This window comes from Salmo salar, chromosome 12 (assembly GCF_965601325.2).
Source record: "Salmo salar chromosome 12, fSalSal1, whole genome shotgun sequence".
NCBI classification, from domain to species: domain Eukaryota; kingdom Metazoa; phylum Chordata; class Actinopteri; order Salmoniformes; family Salmonidae; genus Salmo; species Salmo salar.
Genome location: NC_138302.1, coordinates 74,894,991 through 74,918,452, shown reverse-complemented (window position 1 = coordinate 74,918,452; position 23,462 = coordinate 74,894,991). Strand labels below are relative to the sequence as shown.

At 42.7% G+C, this 23,462-nt stretch overlaps 1 protein-coding gene across 8 annotated transcripts in view; it reads right to left on the bottom strand.

The window, feature by feature from the left end:
* The window catches only part of pax7a (paired box 7a), a 66,301-nt gene that overhangs the window by 29,860 nt on the left and 12,979 nt on the right, over nucleotides 1–23,462 (bottom strand). For 4 of the 8 annotated variants that reach the window (XM_014133075.3, XM_014133078.3, XM_014133080.3 and 1 more), the window contains exon 5: nucleotides 9,809–9,996. In XM_014133075.3, coding sequence (XP_013988550.1) covers nucleotides 9,809–9,996 — 188 coding nt within the window. 8 annotated transcript variants of the gene reach the window in all.

The window sequence follows — 23,462 nt, the reverse complement described above, 5'->3', positions numbered from 1 at the left end:
ACCACAATAAATAGACTATGTCAATCTCCACAAACAGAAAATACAACTCTCCCTGCCCTTTAGGCTTCTCCAGTATCAAAGGCTTGGCTTGACAATCTCTGAATGTCATTAAAGTTTTTAGTGTTTTGTAACAGATGTCTCTTTCCATTCATCAATTGGCCGCTGCACAATTTGGATTGATTGATTGATTTTATTTGTCAGTTAAAAAATACATATATACTCAAATCACTTTTTAAGTGACCGGGATTGTACAATAAAGTCAGGGACTTATTTCCATTGTGGCCCCTATTTTTACATAAATACAATTACATAGATACAGACACATTACATAATACAGACACATTACAGATACGAAAAAATGCTCAACCTCCAGATCAGTACGAGGGGAGAGTTTAAGTACAATTCTTACAAGCTTGTTTGGCTGGTAGCTTATTATTTACATGCTGGTGAACCATGATGTGCAGGCATAATCAGAGTGATGCTGGACTAGCACACTACCCAGAGTCTTTAGGGTGTCTATAGCTAGGTTTCCATCCAATTGGTGACAGGTTTTCATGTGAATATCATGTAAACAATATGCCATTTCAGAGTTTCCTTTAGGAAAATTTGGCGCTAGACAACATGACAGGGAAGATTTTAATTTCCCGTACATTTGAGAAATTGAACGGACATCCATATGCATTCAGATCCGACCTGGGGCAACCAGCGCCATCAAAAACGAGGCATGTTGGCCAAATGAGACACATTTACATGTCCTTAAAAACAGCTATAACAAATTACAAAAACACTATTCCTTGTGTGTCGGTGTGTAGCATATGCAAAACTATAGCAAATTTATTTTTTAGTTTTTTATGCTACAATAATTGTCCACCTCACAGTTCAGCTGTAGGAGAGTCGGGAACTGAATGCATCAGGGCATTGCAAGCATAGGCCTATATGGCCTATATGATATGAATATTTTAATATACACTACCGTTCAAAAGTTTGGGGTCATCTAGAAATGTCCTTGTTTTTGAAAGAAAAGCAAATTTTTTGTCCATTAAAATAACATAAAATTGATCAGAAATACAGTGTAGACATTGTTAATGTTGTAAATTACTATTGATGGAATATCTACATAGGCGTACAGCGGCCCATTATCAGCAACCATCACTCCTGTGTTCCAATGGCACGTTGTGTTAGCTAATCCTAATGTATAATTTTAAAAGGCTAATTGATCATTATAAAACCCTTTTGCAATTATGTTAGCACAGCTGAAAACTGTTGTCCTGACTAAATAAGCAATAAAACTGGCCTTCTTTAGACTAGTTGAGTATCTGGAGCATCAGCATTTGTGGATTCGATTACAGGCTCATAATGGCCAGAAACAAAGACCTTTCTTCTGAAAATCGTCAGTCTATATATGTTCTGAGAAATGAAGGCTATTCCATGTGAGAAATTGCCAAGAAACTGAAGATCTCGTACAACGCTGTTTACTACTCCCTTCACAGAACAGCGCAAACTGGCTCTAACCAGAATAGAAAGAGGAGTGTGAGGACCCAGTGCACAACTGAGCAAAAGGACAACTACATTAGAGTGTCTAGTTTGAGAAACAGACGCCTCACAAGTCCTCAACTGGCAGCTTCATTAAATAGTACCCGCAAAACACCAGTCTCAACGTCAACAGTGAAGAGGCGACTCCGGGATGCTGGTCTTCTAGGCAATTTTCTATCTAAATATTTTGTATAAAGATAAGCATTATATTGTCAGATTATAGGAGTAACTCTGGCAGGCCTGAAACATTCTTCCTCACCTCAAGTTGAACTGTCGTAGTCAGTTGTTGCGCTGGGGCGGACTGCCTTCATATCATAGCCATGCAGTAGTTAAAACTTATGAATAGCCACACCATAACAAACCTTCAGAAACATTTTTTAAAACTTTATTAGGGTAATATCAAAAGTAAGTCAGGCCATTGTTTATAGGGAAAATACGAGCAGATGAGTGAATGTAAACCAGGGAAAAATGCACTACCCTCCCCTGTGCCCAATAAAAACCACATGAAATTCCCAAAGCAAAATATTAAGTTTGACAACCCTCCCCTATTTTGGACCACCCTCCCCCCAGTGAATTTAGATCTGTCCCTAAGTATTTAAAAAAAAAATACCAAAATATACATGTATTTCAATCCAGGTCTGTTAGGCAGGCATGCGTCAGACACACACACACACACACACACACACACACACACACACACACACACACACACACACACACACACACACACACACACACACACACACACACACACACACACACACACACACACAGCCTGCAGCTGAGGAGGATTTGAAGCTGTACTCTGGAACCCGATCACAAAGTCACCTTGGATGACAGATTCTCCTCTGCTCTCCCCAATCCGGTTTAATTCCTCTAAACTACAGAGAGAGAGCTTCATCCCTCCTCCATGTCTCCCTCCATATGTACCTCAAAGTCTGCATCTACAGCATCCATGTCAGTCCTGTTTTGTTTTGTCAGTGTAAGAGGTTTGCTGGTTGCCTGGCTTCCTCTATACTGGGGCTAACATGGACTCTATGTGTGAATCCCTGCAAGATACTGGAGGAAGTTGGAGGGTGGGGGAGGGTAGAAAACCTGGGGAATCACCACATCTCCTAGGACTAGAGCTTACTGGAGCCTGGGAGACAAAAAGAGACCCGCTTTAAAGCGGTTGAGCTACTGAGCTGAGCTGAGCACAGACATGGAGGGGCTGGCAGGGACTGTAGTGGGGGCTGGGGGACATGAAGGTTGGAACGAATGTCAGGCAAGTTGAAGGTCCTGAAAACATGTCCCCGGGTCTACTGAAGTGAAGGTGGGGAGGGATAGGTGTTAACAACAGTTGCTTTGATGTGGCATATACATATCCTTTAATATAATATCTTATCTGAGAGAGTGGCATTTGCCTGGGTCTGTATTCCACCGTTGCTCTTGGTCTCACTCAATAATAAACATAACACAATGGAATCTACAGAGCTGAGGATCTGATTCGGTAATCACTGATCCTCGATAACACTAACACAACACTGCATGACATTACATTGCATTCAAACCCTTTCCAAAATGTACTTTGTCTCAAATAGAATCTAAACGTCTTCATTTAATTTCAGACAATCGTGAAGAGCGTTTTTGAAAGGGAGTTATTGTAAGAATGATATGTTTCTTAAGCCAACGGTGCCACATGTACACATTCTACAAAGTGAACAATGCGCCACAAAAACAAGGACCAACCCTCCTTCTCATGTATCTTCAATGGCGCACTCCACAAACACACAACGAACACAGTAGTGCAAAGAGGCGAAACAACATAGAAATCCTCATTGGTTTTATACCACGTACTACCCACCCTCACTAGCTCTTGCTGTTTCTCTCTATGCCTGCCTGCCTCGCTGCCTGCCAGACTGGCACTATGCTAATTAGAGTAGCCGGGAGTGTGAATTTGAGAGGAGAGTGGGATTAGCTCGATAAGTATCAGGAATACAGAGGGACTGAAGGAAAGTCATTTAATTTCTAATAATAAGAAACTGTTAGAACATTCACACAGATGCATTGCAACAATTTCTCCTCCACAATCTACATAACCCCTATTTATTCCTTTATGGAACCGACATAAAACCAGACTGGTGGAAACATGGATGACTGTTGGGTTGGGTGGGCTCTGCCATTGTTACTCCTGAATCCTACTATGCCGTTCTCTCCTGCCATTGGTAATCACCCAGCGGGACAACAACCTAGTAAATCTCTATTTAATCTCTATTTCACATCTCTATAGCATCATTATGTTTATCCTAAACTAAATGAAAGGAATAAACACTCAGTGGCCAGTTAGTGTTAGGTACACCCATCTAGTTCCGGGTCGGACCCTCCTTTGCCTCCAGAACAGCCTGAAATCTTCAGGGCATGGATTCTACAAGGGGTGGTGTTCAAACGTTGATCAATTGGTATCAAGGGACCTAACGTGTGCCAGGAAAACATTCCCCACACCATTACACCACTGCCGTCTCCCTGAACGGCAGGCAGGATGGGGCCATGGACTCATGCTGCTTACGCTAAATCCTGACTCTGTCATCAGCATGACGCAACAGGAACCAGGATTCTTCGGACCAGGCGATGTTTTTCCACTCCTCTGTTGTTCAGTGTTGGTGATCGCCTGCCCACTGGAGCTGCTTCTTCTTGTTTTTAGCTGACAGGAGTTGAACCTGGTGTGGTCATCTGCTGCAATAGCCCATCTGTGACAAGAACCAATGAGTTGTGTGTTCCGAGATGCCGTTCAGCACACCACTGTTATACTGCACCGTTATTTGTCTGTCTGTGGCCCGCCTGTTAGCTTGCACGATTCTTGCCATTCTCCTTCGACCTCTCATCAACGAGCTGTTTTTGCCCACAGAACTGCAGCTGACGAGATGTTTTTTGCTTGTCACGCCATTCTCAGTAAACCCTAGACATTGTCGTGCGTGAAAAGCCCAGCAGGCCGGACGTTTCTGAGATACTGGAACCGGCGCTCCTGGCACCGACGATCATACCACGCTCAAAGTCGCTTAGGTCACCAGTTTGGCCCATTCTAATGTTCAATTGAACAGTAACTGAATGCCTCTATGCCTGTCTGCCTGAGTTATATACTTATATATAAAAGTATGTGGACACCTGCTTGTCGAACATCTCATTCCAAAATCATGGGCATTAATATGGAGTTGGTCCCTTTTTTGCTGCTATAAAGCCTCCACTCTTCTGGGAAGGCTTTCCACTAGATGTTGGAACATTGCTGCGGGGACTTGCTTCCATTAAGCAACAAGAGCATTAGTGAGATTGGGCACTGATGTTGGGCGATTAGGTCTGGCTCCCTGACGGCATTACAATTCATCGCAAAGGTGTTTGATGGGGTTGAGGTCAGGGCCCTCTGCAGGCCAGTCAAATTCTTCCACACCGATCTCTACAAACAATTTCTGTATTGACCTCGCTTTGTGCATGGGGGCACTGTCATGCTGAAATGGGAAAGGGTCTTCCCCAAACTGTTGCCACAAAGTTGGAAGCACAGAATCGTCTGGAATGTCATTGTATGCTATAGAATTAAGATTTCTCTTCACTGGAACTAAGGGGCCTATTCCGAATCATGAAAAACAGCCCAAGACCATTATTACTCCTCCACCAAACTTTACAGTTGGCACTATGCATTGGGGCAGGTAGCGTTCTCCTGGCATCTGCCTAACCCAGAGAATGTTTCCACTGCTCCAGAGTCCAATGGTGGCGAGTTTTACACCACTCCAGCCGACGCTTGGCATTGCACATGGTGATCTTAGGTTTGTGTGTGGCTGTTCTGCCATGAAAACCCATTTCATGAAGCCCCTAATGAACAGTTCTTGTGCTGATGTTGCTTCCAGAGTCAGTTTGGAACTCGGTAGTGAGTGTTGCAACCGACCACAGACGATTTTTATGCGCTACATGTTTCAGCACTTGGCGGTCCCATTCTGTGAGCTTGCGTGGCCTACCACTTCGCAGCTGAGCCGAAGTTGCTCATAGAAGTTGACCGGGGCAGCTCTAACAGGGCAGAAATTTGACAAACTGACTTGTTAGAAAGGTGGCATCCTATGACACTGTCACATTGAAAGTCACTGAGCTCTTCAGTAAGGCCATTCTACTGCCAATGTTTGTCTATGGAGATTGCATGTCTGTGTGCTCGATTTTATACACCTGTCAGCAATGGGTGTGGCTGAAATAGCCAAATCCACAAATTTGAAGGGGTGTCCACATACTTTTGTATATATATAAATAGCACTATAAATTTGGGGCGGCAGCGTAGCCTAGTGGTTAGAGCATTGGACTAGTAACCGAAAGGTTGCAAGTTTCAATCCCCGAGCTGATAAGGTACAAATCTGTCATTCTGCCCCTGAACAAGGCAGTTAACCCACTGTTCCTAGGCCGTCATTGAAAATAAGAATTTGTTCTTAACTGACTTGCCTAGTTAAATAAAGGTAAATATGAGGAAGTGCTGGGATCTCTCCTTTTTTCAGTCTCTCCACAGAGGCCTCAGAGATCAGAGAGAGGGCACCACAGAGACAAACAAAGCAGGATCCTCTTCTCTCTGTGTTGCGGTTGGCATCAGACGCCTACCACACTCTCCAGTTAGAGGAAAACGTCTTGCCAAATTGATTTCTACGCTGCATAAAAGGCTACGCTTATAGCTTATTAGATTCCTCTAACTATAATAGCTACATCTAGAATGTTTATTGGGAATGAAAGGGGATCTATGTGTCAGATTTGCTAAGCGCCGCTCAGATGAGCCTCCTCAGCAGAGGTGGGAACCTCAGCCTAAACAGAAGAGAATGTAATTCATTTCAAGTGTGAGGAGGAGAGGATTTACACTGATATACAGCATTAAGACCCAGCCTCTGACCTCCCTCCCTCTGTTCTCTGCCCTCCCTCCCTCCCTCCCTCCCTCCCTCCCTCCCTCCCTCCCTCCCTCCCTCCCTCCCTCCCTCGCTCAACAGCAAACCCCCCATCCACCTGGCCCATACCTCTGAAGGATAGACACAAGTGACGCTCTTTTCTGTTCTTAATACTCCACTGCCTGGTCCAGTTCGGAATGAGTGTTTTATTTCAGATGCAGAATGGGCAGCACAGAGAGTGGGGCACTCAGATCAAGAGACAGCTAGCTCGCTTTATAGGGACAGGTAGCCTGGAACTAATGGCTGTGAGATATGGATCAGATCCCGTAATTTGTCAGTTGGGGTGATAAAACAGTAGCGGTTCCGGGGGGGCTGCTGGTAGCTGTGTTTTAGGGGGTGGTGGGCCTGATGAAGATGGATGAGATAGTGTGATTCAAGATGGCAGGCAGGGTCGGGGAGAGGAGGGGGTTTGGGTTAGCTGAGTTTATAGGGCAGTGAGTTTGGGCTGTGGAGTCACCAGTAAACCAAACACTTGTCACTTCTCGTTAAACCAGGAGGCCTCTTGAGCACCATTCCACATAATAACTCTCAGCTTGGTGTGGGCCCATATACCCTCACAGCCAATAGCAATTTTACTATGTGTCCCTGCAGTGTAAACCACAAACACTGGTTAACAGATTATTACAATAACAACTAACAGGGTAAGCCGTAATCACAAATCCTACTGAAGAAGAGATGGATCTTTAAGATCCTACAACACTGCCCCTCTGCTTAGGGTTTCTGACTCACCCCTACTGCCTTCTTAGCCTCCTCACTCGCTGACATCTGGAAGATGCGTCATTGCAGCTGTGCTGAAGCAGGTTGGCTCTCGGGCCAAAGGTCCTTCTGTCCAGCCCAGAGATTGGGCATTTGGGCACCTATGTGAAACCCCAGCTGGCTGACATCTTCAAAAAACATGTACACTAAAACTGTCAAGTTCACACAACGAAATCCAGCCTTTGGCCCCGTCTTTTTCAATGTATTGATTCAATTGGGAGCAGTTTTAGAGAAGAGGCTTTACCGTTTCTCTTATATCATCATGTCTGCAGTGGTCAGTGTGGCCAATTAGGATGTGTCTGAGTACTTCAGCAGGGTAAGTCCCTGGTGTGCAGATGCAATGGGGCAGTGCTTTGGCAAAGCCAATGAAAAAACCACACGACTCTTGAAAAAGAAACAATTGTACAATGGGCTCCATAGTCCATCCTAAATCCTCCTCCCAACTCACTTGCCAAACCACTGAGCAACATTGAAGACTGATGTCCATTATTTACTTCCAGAGTCAGTTTCTTGGGGTGACCTTCTCAGAAAATTAAGTTTGAGTTGACCTTAGGAGACTTTAAAAGCGTTTTAGAATTAGATTATGAGGAAAACTGCATTAACAAATTATATCCATGACTCAAATACCTCAGGTTTTCACATGACATAATTTAGCTCTATTATCTTGCAGGAGTTTCCTTTCAGTTTTCAACCATGTATTTTTTCTTTGCGTTTAGACTTCAAATTACCATCAGTTTCCATAAATACTCTATAGGCAAATGCTTGAAGAGATTCTCTCTGAAATTGAAATGTAATTGACCTACAAATATGGCTGTGAAGTGCCTGGAACATGGATAAGACAGAGGACTCTCTGTGCTCTCTAGCCCACATGACACTCTGGCTGCTCAACCAATCAGAGACAGGTTTGCTGGATCTTTTCTTCTACAATCATAATGAGCTTCACAAGGAATTCAGCTCCACTCTACAAGGTCTAATATTGATGCTACATTTAAACAGATTTAACCAAATGGATAGCATTGTAAATACAAAGCATTTTAACCCATCTGTCATAACTCAGAATCTATGAGACATGCATGTATTTTCCAGATGTATTTCATGAGACCGCCATTACACTGTAATGGAGGACAATCTTCAGAAAAAGAGATTCATCAAATAATAACTGAAAGACCTTCCCACTTCCCTTTCCAAGTTTCCCTCATAAGTATATTTGAAACATTCTAAAACGCAATATATCGCAAGAAAATACACATGAAATAAATCTCTCAGCATCATCCTGAGTGCTGCATCAACCATTTTGGCGTACACCTTTCTGTTTTGAGGGTTTGCTAGACAGACAAAGACATGTGTGGAATCAGTTACCCCTAACCGCATGTTAGGAGTGTGAGGAACAGTTAGCGCGCGGGGTGGTTCAGAGTTTGGGAGGTTTAGGGGGAGTGAGCGAGGGGTTGTGGTAAGAGGAGAGGGTTGCCCCTGCCCTTTTTTTACTAACATCTGATTGATTAATGTTGTTGTCAGGGCATGGGGTCCCTGGAGAGGATGAGAGACCCTATGTGATATGCACAGGGTTTTACAGGCAGAGGCATGCTTGAAAGTGATAGGAGAGAGATCCTGGCCAAAGGCCGAAATGAGAAATCCATCAGGAATGCATTTCTTCTCTCTCTCTCTCTCTCTCTCTCTCTCTCTCTCTCTCTCTCTCTCACACACACACACACACACACTCTCTCTCTCTCTCTTTCTTTTCTCCCTCTCTCTTTCTCTTCTAACTCCAGAACAGCTGCCACTATAACTCTACTGTATTTTCCTTCAGTGTTACATAAAACCAAATGGTACACAAGCTGTCAGGCAGGTTCTGGAGTAGAGTCTTGGGTGTGAAGAAAATGGAGAATCCCCTGTCAAGGCCTTCTTAGAACAGATGAGAACTCACAGATAGCAGTGAACTCACAGAGGTGAGGTGAGGGGGTAGAAATATGGGTAAAAAAGAACTGCACTAGGATGAATAAATATATCACCGCCATGGGTGACAAACGGCAGCAGGAGACCAAGAAGAGTATAAATGGAAAAATAAGAATATAAAATAAGGTCCAATTGGGCATGACATGGGTGCATTATATTTGTGCAAATACATTGGCAGCATTTTTTTACTCCAAAATGATGTTATGGCAAATGGATGGCTTTGATTTCAGTGAAGTGGGATGAATTGGAAATCTTTTTAGGGAAAAAAACCCTATCTATCTAAACCACATTATAGTCAGCTGGAAGCATATTGCATTAAGGATGCCAAATACACCTTTCCCGATACAAGTAGTTTGTCTTACATTTGATGAGCTAATAGGGAACATAGCCTACTGATAAACTGTTCCTGAAAAAATTACTTGTAAAGCATTAAGTCCAAACGTATCTAAAATAACTCTGTAAACTCCATTAACTCAGATTTGGTTAGATGTAAAACTATACCAGGATATTATAACTAATATGTCAATGTACAGGTAAACAGTGTTTTACATCAGTGTCATAAACACCTGGATAATTCTCAGCAGCCATGACAGAGTATGTGTTGATTGTTTGTGTGTCTAACTAACCTGTACGCGGGCCTCAGTGAGCTTGGTCCTCTGGGCCAGCTCTTCCCTGGTGTAGATGTCTGGGTAGTGTGTCCTCTCAAAGGCCTTCTCCAGCTCCTCCAGCTGCTCGGCTGTGAAGGTGGTGCGGCTTCGACGCTGCTTCCTCTTCAGGGGAAGGTCCGGCTCCGACTCCACGTCTGAACCCTCGTCTGTACGATTACCTGGGCCAATGGGGAGGGAGGGAGAGGCCAGCTCAGTTAATATTAGGATTACACTTAAATAATACAGTGGAAATTAGCAACAATGAAAAGGAAGTCCATTTTATTGGTTATTCATCTCTTCGGTTGTCTGTGTTACCCACACGCCTCTGTTCAGACAGAAATTAGTCACATAGTTGATTAACCGATGTCATTGAAAAGGCAATAGAAAGTATGAGTGAAACCCTGAAATGGTCCATACAAGCCACGTTCTGTAATTTGGGGGCAGAACCACTCCAGAGGCTATGTCGTTTGCTAGAATCATATTATTGAGGGGGAGAGGCTGCAAAGAGGATTCAAATGACAGCTTTCCCTCTCTCTGAGCACAACAGAGCAAATATTATCTTAATCTGTGGATATTTATACAGAATATAAGAGGCCTGATACCCAATCCTGCCTGAGAGAGAGAGGGAGAGGCCCCAGAGGGCTGCAGAGGGCTGCAGGCGGTAGGGGGGAGGAGGGGGTGCTGGGTGGAAGGGTTAATCTACCCAGGCCACCTTGCGGTTCCTCACCACACTATTCTCTCACAATGGCCCAGGGCACACTGCTGCTCAAAAAAACTGCACAGCCAGAATATACAGAACATAACAACAATATCGCGCCAGAACCATTCAATCCCATATTCTGTGTTTCCATGATGCTGCTGTCAATAAATGAATTACAATATATCTTACAATACTTTTAGGCATTCAACTAAGCTGCTGCATTTTTGCTTGAGGAATATAGATACTGCACAAAGCCATCCAATCCAGGCCAAGAGGAATGTTTCTGACAGTGAATATGTATTACCACAGCGCATTACCATTATAACTGAATTTAGGAAATTGCATCATTTTCACCTCCTCTGCATGTCTATTCAAACTACATGGCCCTTTTCATTTCCTGTTATAAAATTCATATTTTCACAAATGTGCTCAATGAGACATTGACAAGTCAGTGTGACTAGCCAGTGTTGCTCCAGGCCTTGTTGGATTGCATCAGACATGTACAGTCCAGAAGGAGTGAAGGGTAGAGACCAAAACATGAGCGATATAGAAGTAGAGAGTTTGTTAAGAGCTCATTGTCCTTTACAGAAACCCTTTCTACCCATATAATGACAACCATAATGGTCTCCTGAAAGTTAGCCCAGGTGAACCCCCTGCATTAGTTATGGGCACAACTAAACTCAGTTTAACAATGCCCTCTAGAATGTTTCAACATACCACATGGACAAACGGAAGCCAAATAGCCTCAAAATAACAACTGTGAGAATAAAAGAGCAACCAAATCTGTCTGGGTCTCAAGGCCGGCTCTGGAGTTTAATTAAACAAGGAATTATGGGATTATATGGAGACTATCATTACAGGCCACTCGATGAGTCTTCTGAGAACGTCTTTTTGTCGCCCTGAGCTCACGCTCAACGATTCTCTGCGGATTACATGCGGCCGCAGGACATGAGGCCGCATTCATTAAAATCAATTATTTTGTCTTACCCCTTTTAAGAAAGATTGATTCTCCAACACTGGCTACCACTATTGCAGAGAATACCCTTGAACATACAAAGTTGAATATGTACATATATGGCATATCCCTTTGTTGGTTTTCATGAGGATGTGCAGAGCGATTTGCAGCTAACTCGCCATGACAACACTTGAGACCGGCACAGCGGTCCATAGATCACTTTCCAAAGTCACCTCTGTGTCCTACGGGGGGACGAGAGGGGCGAGGGGGGAACAGGGGGACAGAGGGGACGGCTGCTCAACGACGACATAGAATTCTACTTGAGTTATTTTCTTTTGCTCATATTTCTCTTCCTTTGTTTATCTATGTGAGAGGGTTAAGAAGTGCGTGTGTGACATATAGGCTAACCGCTATGTCCAAAATTCCAAAACAAAATCATCCCCCTATATTCCGATGTAAGCATTTTGCAAAGGATTTACAAACAAACTGCATGGCAAACAAGACTAATGAGTATGTACTGCCACCTGTCACTGAGCCCTGGTTACAGTGACATATGTGTCATGGCACACACAGCCAACACGTCTGTTTGTGTGCACGAACTACAAGCAGCAGGCAGCACGCTCTGGGTGAAGGTCAACAGCCCTTTCAGTAATGAGTTTGGGAAACAGGGATGTGAGAAGCAAACCTCATCTCTATCCAGAGCACATTCTGCCGAACGGGATGCCAAGATTCATCAACAACACTGGGGCTCCCACATGTACCAAAATCGGTTGTGACAGAAACAGAATTTCGGTCAAACATACGGTTCCTCTCAGAGTTGCATGGCTGTCTGGTTAACGCATTTTACTGTAACTGCACTTTTGGCCACCCTACGAAACCCTTCAGCAGACAACACTATCTACATACACATATTTTATGACACTGGATGGATTACACAGTATCCAAATCTTTTTATTTAAATGGTTGTTTGATATTTATGGATGCGATGCCTCTCAGCCTAAATTATGGAAGAATAAACACTTACTATCTGTTTCCAAGACAACAAAGCTTTTGAATTTGAATAACACATGTCTTCTTCTTGGTTTACAAATCTGTCAATGTTGATAAAGGACAAAACGGTGGATGATTAGCCTACTACCTTGGAATAAACTCAATCCCTGTGGGCATCGAGGTCAGTTCTCTAACACTTCTCGCTGCTTTGAAACAATAAGGTAAATCCTGATTAGACCTGGGTATAATGCCTCGGCTGTAATTCCATTGGAAGGTTCTGGGGATATTGATAAAGCACTCGTGCCTCGCCTCATCAGTTATAATAGCAATTAGAGACTAATTATGTAGCAAACATCCAGTGGGCATGATTAGACAGCCATGTATCCTCCATCAGGGCCCTCTGAGGGCCTACTCAATATTGATTTAAAAATACAGCTTTGTTTAAACAGAAATTAACCAGGTATTGACCACGTCTTCTAAATTAAAAATGTTTTGTTTACGATTCAAGTAACCTTTATGGACACAAAAAGGAAAACAAGTAAACATATTATACCAAAAGAGCAAATTGTTTTACTAACAGACTTCAATTGAATATCATTACTAATGAATGGAAGCATATGTTTCCTAAAGAGATTGTTTAAGCACTCTGTTACATCTGAGAATCAAAATCATTGCTTTTTCACAAAGCACTGCTATTTCTAATAATATCCAGTCAGACAGAATGTCAACTCAAGTCAGAACACAACCAACAACAGGGGTCTTGTCTCTGAGAAGCTTAGCAGTTGGTTAATAGTTTAGCGGTGAGTTTAGTGTGAGGTTTAAAGACGGTCCTCCCTCTCTCCTGATGCCCCTCATTGCTGACCCCATGGTCAGCTCAGAGCTCAGACTGCAGGCAGATGGAATACTCATTACCCCGACCCCTCCAAACCCCCTCCCCGGCCAGCCCGCCAACCCCATGGACTGTCTTCTTCTCTTCCTCCCATCCTCCTTCTGAGGAGCCCCTACTCTCTCTGTTCTCCCTAGGAGAGAAGCTCAGGTAATATGGCATAGATGGACTGGTGTCCAAGGCTGTAGAGTCAATAAAGACTGCTGGGGTCCAGAGATCCACAAGAACATTGTGCTACAATAATGTCAAGCCCTACAATAGCAGAGACAACATACAATCAGAGTCCAGAAAATGATCACACAAAAAAGCATCTAGGCTACACTCCAACACCATCAGCTCCAACTGATCACCACAACACTACAACACAGGAGGCTACTAGCAACTGATCACCACAACACTACAACACAGGAGGCTACTAGCAACTGATCACCACAACACTACAACACAGGAGGCTACTAGCAACTGATCACCACAACACTACAACACAGGAGGCTACTAGCAACTGATCACCACAACACAGGAGGCTACTAGTAACTGATCACCACAACACTACAACACAGGAGGCTTCTAGCAACTGATCACCACAACACTACAACACAGGAGGCTTCTAGCAACTGATCACCACAACACTATAACACAGGAGGCTACTAGCAACTGATCACCACAACACTACAACACAGGAGGCTTCTAGCAACTGATCACCACAACACTACAACACAGGAGGCTACTTGTAACTGATCACCACAACACTACAACACAGGAGGTTTCTAGCAACTGATCACCACAACACTACAACACAGGAGGCTACTAGCAACTGATCACCACAACACTACAACACAGGAGGTTTCTAGCAACTGATCACCACAACACTACAACACAGGAGGCTACTAGCAACTGATCACCACAACACTACAACACAGGAGGCTACTAGCAACTGATCACCACAACACTACAACACAGGAGGCTACTAGCAACTGATCACCACAACACTATAACACAGGAGACTACTAGCAACTGATCATCACAACACTACAACACAGGAGGCTACTAGCAACTGATCATCACAACACTACAACACAGGAGGCTACAAGCAACGCTTCCACATGATAGCAACAACAAAAAAAACAACGCCAAGATGTCTAATATGGTCAAATATTAACCAATATAATCACATCAATGTGTCAGTAAATATTTAGGTCAAATATAGAAAATATAGATCAGAAATGGATACTTGGACTACGCATATAAAACCTGTGAGGTATTTAAGGATAACAAGTGATAAAGAAGCCTCCATGATGACATGAAGGGAAGCATCATTCCTTGTCTCTCAGATTAACTCTGAGTCAGTATTAGCTCAACAACACTATGGTGTGTATCCCTAACCCTGTCCCATGAAGGCTGTTTTGATACCGGAACCAATGGCCTCAATATCAGCTGTACCTTTGCAAACTACCAAGACAGAGGGACAAAAACAGACAGGGCTCTGGCAGTGAAGCATTAGCTCATAATGGCTCATTTTGAAAAGCATATTAGTTCCAGCATAATTACAATCAGGCCTCACGCTCAGTGTTCTGCAGGCATTCACAGGACCAGCCTCAGAGCACCCAGTCACACCAGTTGACTGTGACTGACAGCACATTTTGTTTATTGATCGTTTTTTTCCTTCATTCCCACAGGACAAAAATAACAGCCCATCTTTTCTTTCTATTTATGTTTACTTGTTTATTTTGTGCATGCCTTTTGTCGTAGTTGATGTTGCAATTATACTTTTTGTCAGTCGGAGGGGAGGAATATCAAAAGGCCTAATTATGCAAACAGGCCCTGTGATAAGCAGCAAACGCCTGGATTGGGATCTGCTATCTCTGACATCCATCTGTCTCTGTGCTGTCTCCTGCTCCAGGCCTGAATTTAAACATCTCTTCCTGTCCCCAGGATTGCATGAGATTCAACCCCACGTACTGGAAAGGGATGTTTTCGGGGGCGGGGATCATGCAGCAACATCAAATAGCTGACAACTTCCCAATTTGCATTTTTCAGAGAATGAGGCGGCATTTGTCTGTGTGTCCCTCAGTGTTTGCCAAGTTAGGAGAGCCATAGGAGATTATTCAGTTGTGTTACTGAAGGATGGATTTAACATAGAAACCTTATAGTACTCCATTAAAATAAACCTTATAGTACTGCATTAAAACAAACCTTATAGTACTCCATTAAAACAAACCTTATAGTACTGCAATAAAACAAACCTTATAGTACTGCATTAAAACAAACCTTATAGTACTGCATTAAAACAAACCTTATAGTACTGCATTAAAACAAATCTTATAGTACTGCATTAAAACACACTATATAGTACTGCATTAAAACAAACCACATAGTACTGCATTAAAACAAACCATATAGTACTGCATTAAAACAAACCTTATAGTACTGCATTAAAACAAACCATATAGTACTGCATTAAAACCAACCATTTAGTACTGCATTAAAACAAACCATATAGTACTGCATTAAAACAAACCTTATTGTACTGCATTAAAACAAACCATATAGTACTGCATTAAAACCAACCATTTAGTACTGCATTAAAACAAACCATATAGTAATCCATGAAAACAAGGGACATGAGTAACTATACACTCAGATAGACAATGAGCCAGAGACTGAAATTAAAACATCAATGTTTAATTTAGCAGAATTCTTCAAAAATAATCTAACCTGTCAGTTACCTAGGTCGCCAACCAAAAAACCTCTTCAACGTGAGAATATGACAAGGAGAATACGATAATATAGCAAGGATGTACCTCCCTAATGTTAATATGCTGAAATCAATTTGAATCATCATCATCTCCCTGGGTACCAGTGACCTTCTCAGAGCCTGGCTTGGCATTTATCACTAACTGAATCTGGAGATGAGCAACCTCTAGTATGGCTACTGTTATCTGCTTGCAATAAACAAAAGTAACTTGTGTCTACTGTAAATGAAAACATTTGAGTCACAGTATTGCACAATTTAGATTATAAATGTGGTTGAGAGTCCACAACAATGGACTCTCAAACAAGCCCTGACTGTATACATTTTCTTAAATTACATCGCATTGAACTTCCCCTCCTCTCTCAAACGTACAAATCAGTTCTGTCCACTGATTAACAGGTGTCTAAGGACCAAAGGCAGTTGTCTCCCGAGAGTCTCACCAGTAAGTATGAAAATAACCACCTCACCAGCGTACATCCCACACCACGTCAGCACTATGATCTAGAGGACCATACACTCTTAGAAAAAAAGGTGTTATCTTTGGCTGTCCTCATAGGAGAACCCTTTTTGGTTCCAGGTATAACACTTTTGGGTTCCATTCAACAGACTGTTCTACATGGAACCCAGAAGGGTTCTACCTGGAACCAAAAAGAGTTTTACATGGAAACAAAAAAGGGCTCTCCTATGGGGACAGCAGAAGAACCCTTTCGGAACCTTTTTGGAGAGACTAAAAAACAGCTTCTACCTCAAGGCCATCAGACTGTTAAATAGCCATCACTAGCTGGCTACCACTCGGTTACTCAACCCTGCACCTTAGAGGCTGCTGCCCCATATACATAGACATGGAATCACTAGTCACTTAAAAATGGAACACTAGTCACTTTAATAAGGTTTACATACTGCTTTACTCATCTCATATGTATATACTGTATTCTACTGTATTTTAGTCAATTTAGATGTGTGTATTGTTGTAAATTGTTAGATACCACTGCACTGCTGTAGCTAGAAACACAAGCAATAACATCTGCTAAATATGTGTATGTGACCAATACAATTTGATTTGATTTCTATGAGTGTAACGTTTCCCTATGACCCCCTCCTCCTTCATTTGGAATTAAACCTGAGCCTCCCATCCAACCAGAAATACAACCTTAGACTGTTTTCTTGTGTCTCATTGCCACTGTCAAAATGAGTCTGTTTTCCCTCTGATCAACGTACCAAAGGACAATTCTGATAGTTTACTTTGCTCTGCTCTGTGATAGAATCACATTCCTGCAAAAGAGGAGAAAAAGGCAAGGGGAGGAAGAAAGATGGGAGGCTCTATAATCTTTGGCTCTCACAACAAACAATTAGCACCCTTTTCTTTATTTGAGGTCGGGCAAGAAATGTCGAAGGGAGGAGAACGAAGAGAAGAGAGGGAGAAGCAGCGAAGAAAAGCGCTACTCTTTTATGGTTCTTGTCATATGGATGAAGGCGCGGCGCGTCCATGAGAGCGCTCGCTCACCTTCAACAACAGGGCGTCCACTGGGCCTCCCGGTCCTTTCAGCAAAGAGAAACAGACTCCTTAGGGGGCCATTAGAGCATGAATAGAGGCCTGACAGCCCTGTGCAGCTCCGCGGGGCATCCATAAACGCTGACATATTGACTCCCCAGGCCTCTGCTCTGCTCTCTCTGCCTGAGTGTGAAACCGTGAAGGGCTTGAAGGGTGGGATTCTTCTTTTTATGCATACATTCTACCGGTTGGACGTGGGATATTACTAACAATATGATTGTATTACTTTCAGAAACAACTTCTTATTGTGTAAGAGAAAATACTGTTACTCAGAGAGCGCGTAAACTGGTATATTCATACCTTTATAAAACGTAAGATTTCACTTTCGTTACATTGTTGCTATTTGTACAAAGGCAAACTTGACAGAAAAAGTTATTGTAGTTGGAGTATTTCTTCACTCTTTGTCAAAACAGGGAAAGCAAAAATGTATATTCTTTCAATTCTGATGGATGTTTTGGAAAGTTTTCACAAACAAGTCTGATTTAAATGATAGAACTTTAACTTAGAACTGACTAATGACTAAAAACTTTAAGTGCCAGGAGTAAAATGCACTCTCCCATTACAGTGGTATCCCTCTCTCTGCCGACTGAGCCCAGCTTCACTTTCCAATGGAAAGTCATTTCCTGGGCTAGGATCCCTGCTAATTGAGGTCACAGTAAAAGTAATGAAATTAAGAAGCAGCGCAGAGCAAATGGAGTCCACAGGGTCCCCGCCAACTGGCAATGGAACTAGAGCCCCAGTCCCCCAACAAAGGCTCCAGAACCTACCCAGGAAATCACACAGTAACTCAGGGCTATGAGTGGAGGTCTCCGCGAGGAACAAATCATTTTCTCAACAAAGCCAAGGAGAGATTACTTTACACAGAATAGGAATGCACAGTGGACACTTTTTCATGCCCCGGGGAAGTTTCCTAATTTTCTGGACAATGCCAGGCCGTAAACATTTTTCATTGTGCAGAAGTTTTTATGGTGCCGGGGACAGCTGAAAGAGTATTTTTGATCACAGTCAATGTGAGTGCAAATTCACCAAACATAATATCCATAATCCATAAACAACGTCCATCATTTTAAAACATGTTGGCAGTCTTGTAGGGTAGTCCCGTGTGGCTCAGTTGGTAGAGCATGGTGTTTGCAATGCCAGGGTTGTGGGTTTGATTCCCACGGGGGACCAGTACGGAGAAAAAAATGTATGAAATGTATGCATTCACTACTGTAAGTCGCTCTGGATAAGAGCGTCTGCTAAATGACTAAAATGTAAATGTAAATGTTGTTTGAGGGACATACCACTACACCACACACCATCAATCTGACCATAACTACCTAATGGTCCCTGGGGGTTAACCCCTATAGTAATGATGATTCTATTACAACACACATGGGACCCAGCAACCCCAAGGCCTAATTAGGATAGATAAACAGTTCATGATGCTGGGCATGATTCTGTCACTAGATTACTGAGGTCATAACCTATGTGGACAAACACGTGAACAAATAAATAAACAAACAAAACAAAAAGGTATTGTTCCAACAGGTAAAAGAGAGATCATCCCAAGGATATTATAAGCAAGAATTAAAGAAGTGAAATTTCTTCTTTCATTCACTCTCTCATTTTCAGATTCAGTGAATTCAAACTGAACACACACTAGTGTATTTCCAAATAGTTCTGATGATCCAAAAATATATTGATATGTTGTGTTTGGAGGGTTGGATGGGGACATCAGTAAGTCGTCACAGTGGTTGATATTAACATCTGAGTTCTGTACTCCATATTGCGGCTTTACAATGTAACGGAGAAGCAAAGCTTTTGAAATGAGAGAACATATTCCCCAAGGAGAGAATGACAGAGGATGCAGAAATAAGCCCATTAGTTGAAAATGGAGGACCAGGCTCCATTTGAAGTTGTTATTTTGCAGGCTGGAACGGCAGCTCCACCCCACCGTTTCAACTCTCCATAACATTTTAACTGGGTGGAAAAAAACACATTTCTGATTTGCAACACTTACCGGAACATGTTTATTGTCTTTGTGCGTGTCAAAAAATGTCCACATGGACAATTAAAACAAATGAAGATTGCAGTTGCAAGGCAGATTAGGAGCATAAAATGGGAAATGTTCTGGCCCTAAGTAGCATAGGCTAATGGTGATTTTTAAACTAGCAGACCATGGTCAATGTCTCTCATTCATCACTAAGAGAGCTGGGCACACTGCTCTAAACGTAATTACTGTTGCACATTATGGAGGCTATTCCTGTATTGTAATAAAATTAGCCAGAAATGCTTGTTGTCTTTTCTAATGCCACTCCGTGGTAACCAGCAGATTGGTGGAATGCAACGCACTGTCCTGATCTGTGTCAGCTGTCAAACACAGACAATTCTGCCAGCCAAGGCGAATCAGAAGAAACAAAGTTTTATGTAAATTCTGAGGAACTGAACATCTACTGAACATTTATCATTTACTGAGGACACAACCAAGGACGACAGATAGCCTGCTGTACTGTATTAATTCATATGTCATATGCATTCATCATTACTCTAGCCACTCTCTCAATTCTACTGTTTGTCAAAATAATAACAGCTTAATCCCCCAGGAAAATGTATTTGTGCCAGTCGTTCCAGTTATTACACTGTTTGTCTTCCTATGTTGTTATGACTATATAGGAAAGGCATGGGAGTCATGTGATGGTCTGCACTACATGTTTTCCTCAGCAGCACAAACCGTCTACATAAACAGTCTACATAAACAGTCTACATAACAGACCACACAGTAGAAACTAAATCCCTCAAAAAACAAGACTCCAAAATTGGTTTAAAATAAAGTTTAAAATAAAAAACAACATATATTTCAATATGTTCAACTGAGTGAGACAATGTATGGACTAGCAGTGAATATAGAGTCAAATGACATGACTCTGAATCACAAACAAACAATAGCAAAACTAGATAAACACAGTAAATATTATCTGAGGTGTAATATATGAGGAGATTTCTAGGTATTCAACAAATCTAGCTCATATTTTAAGAACAAGTATAGATCTATGGATGGCCTTGAGTGGGAAAGTTGAAAGCTGCTTGTTTTACTGGCACAGTCCTGTAATGTATGCACTCTATAAAACACTGGTAACAGCACTGGTAATGGAGCAGAAACCAATAGGAGAGTTACAGAGACAGGTGTTTTGTCTAATGGGATCATAAATACTTAATAGTACTGTCTTTTATCTGATGGAAGCCATCATATGGCTGAAATCAAAGAGGCCATTGCATGCTTAGGCTCGGCTCATGATCTGTAAGGCCGTCATAGACACACTATAAAAACAGAGACTGACAAATTACAATGACTGCGTTTACAGATTCATGGACCATTGGAAAGGTTGCTGGTTCAAATCCTCGAGCCGGCAAGGTGGGAAAAATCTGCTGTTCTGTCCTTGATCAAGGCAGTTAACCCAGTCCCCCCCACCACAGCTCTCTGACTCAGGGGTTATATGCGGAAGACACATTTCATAGGGCAGTGCTACTAGGACTAATATGTCCTCACCAGGGGCTACTCCCCGCTGGTTTGTGATCTCTCAATACCCTGAACGCCTACCACCAGTTTATTGCTAGCTAACTCTATGATGGGTATTCCATGACAACAACCCCCAATGTGTCAGGAGGTCATTGGGTGAGTTAATGTGTGTTTGTTTATTGCTGCCAATGGTGAGGGCTTAGCCAAGGATGTGTTTGCAGCAACTTCCCAAAGAGCTTTTCTCCAGGGGGTTGTTTGTGTTGACTTATCATTACCGCAGGATCAACGAATCGCACCCAACATACACCACAACTACCGGGTCCTCCTGGGAGTTGTGGAGTACATGCTACACACACCACACAGGTATAACAACCCTCTATGTTCTATTTGTTTTTCAAGAGACCTGGAAGAGAGTGTCAAGGGGACATCTCAAACCAAACAATTAAATGAGATTGTTGTCTCTTCCAAAAACAAATACTACAGGTCTCCTACTACTGAAACCTTTCCAACTAATCTCCACCACTGAGGAGAACCCGTGTCTCTTCTGGTGGCATGGCCTAGAATCAGCAGTGAGTGAGAAATAAATGGGCTTTAAAAAACATTGCTTTTCTTGTCAAGACAGATACCCACTCAAGAGCGGCAACAGTCCAAATGTCAACTCATTCCCTTTCCAATCCCTCTCATGTGTTTAAAGCGACACCTCTGTCTCTGTCTAATGAGAGAGAAGGGCTGTGGTCCCCAAGGGCCAGTGGTCCTGTCATCACTGAATGCTGCTTTCCTCTGGACAGCCCAGTGATTGTCCACTATCAGCGTTAATACCCTCCAACCAGGATTCATTACAGCTCTAAATCTATGAATGAACTAGCCACAGGCTGGAGCAAAGCAACCATTAACAAAGCACTGGCCACAAAATAAATAGGTCTCCAAGGACTCCAGACTAAATTGGATTGCCAATACGAACCAAACCACAGACGTTTGAGAAGTTGAGAAAAACAATAGAAGAGAGAGAAATACCCCAGAGCCCATCATGACTCCACTTGGTAAACTAACACAGTATTGATTGTCTCGTTTTTTGTTTGTTTAGAAAAGCCTCATCCCTGCTAATAGCTGTCTGAGAGTTTAATCTCTCCCTTGTCCTCCCCCTCTCCTCTCCTCCCCTCCCCACCCCCTTTATGCGTCTCCTTTCACTGGGCCTCACATAGTTTGGGTTCAGTGTGGCGCTGTGGCTAGAGTACGGGGCATTGGACTGGGGTGCGATTGTGTTGCTAATGTTGACACCTGCCAGATCAGGCCGGGGCTGTTTGGGGCCCTGCGCTCTACGAGCTGGATGCTCCCCCTCTTTAGCCAGATTAAGTATGGGTCGCTGGGGTCACAAATCACAGGACTCCCTCTGATGTTGGGAGGCAGAGAGGCAGAGAGCCAGAGACTGACGGGGCTAAAGAGAAGGGCTGGCCAGAGAAAGAGAGTGAAAGATAGAGAGAGGGATAGAAAGTGACACACCTTTCTCTAATGAAAGGAATGGGAATAACGTGTCTAGATGTATACAACAAGGTTGTTGAGCTATTTCTTCAAATATGACAGTAAATCAAAAGCTCCTCAGTAGTCTATTGTCAACTTTTTATGAACATTAACAGTGTTCCAGACAGAAGATAAACTAAATATTGCTTTCCACCAGAGCAAAGACAGAAAATAAACGTTTTAAACACAGCTAAAACACAGCTAACCAGCGCATTGCTTCCCACTTCGTCTGTCTGAGATAAAACTGCTAGCTGATCTATTTTTTACAGTGGAAATAAGCAAATAAATAAATGTAGCGTATTAGATTGTCTTACCATTACTCTATGTTGCAATTTCCTTACAGAACTGACCGAGGAATGGGAAAATGCACTGGTGTTTTCTCCTGGAAGAAGGACAATCGTCAAATTGTCATATTAAGTTGAATGAATTTTAATAATGTTTTTCTTCATGTCAACTGGCTGTTACGTGTAGTATATCTAAGTGTAGAGGGAGAAAATCACCCTGGCCATGACAGTCAATGCCTGCCCAGATCATTCTCCCCCTGCCTCTTCTCTGCAGATGAACATTAATGCAGGAAAGGAGAGATCTGAGCTGCAGAAGAAGAACCCTCTCCTTTTAAACTGTTGCTGTCCAGCCTGATCGTGTCAGTTTGAAGGCCCCATTCAAAAGTATTCATGCATCTGCCTTTGAGGCACAATGGCAGCTAGTTTATAAACTGTCTGCCCTGGAGCCCAAAGGCTTTAGTTCTTATTGTTTTCAGCCCCTTAATAAACTTTTTGGA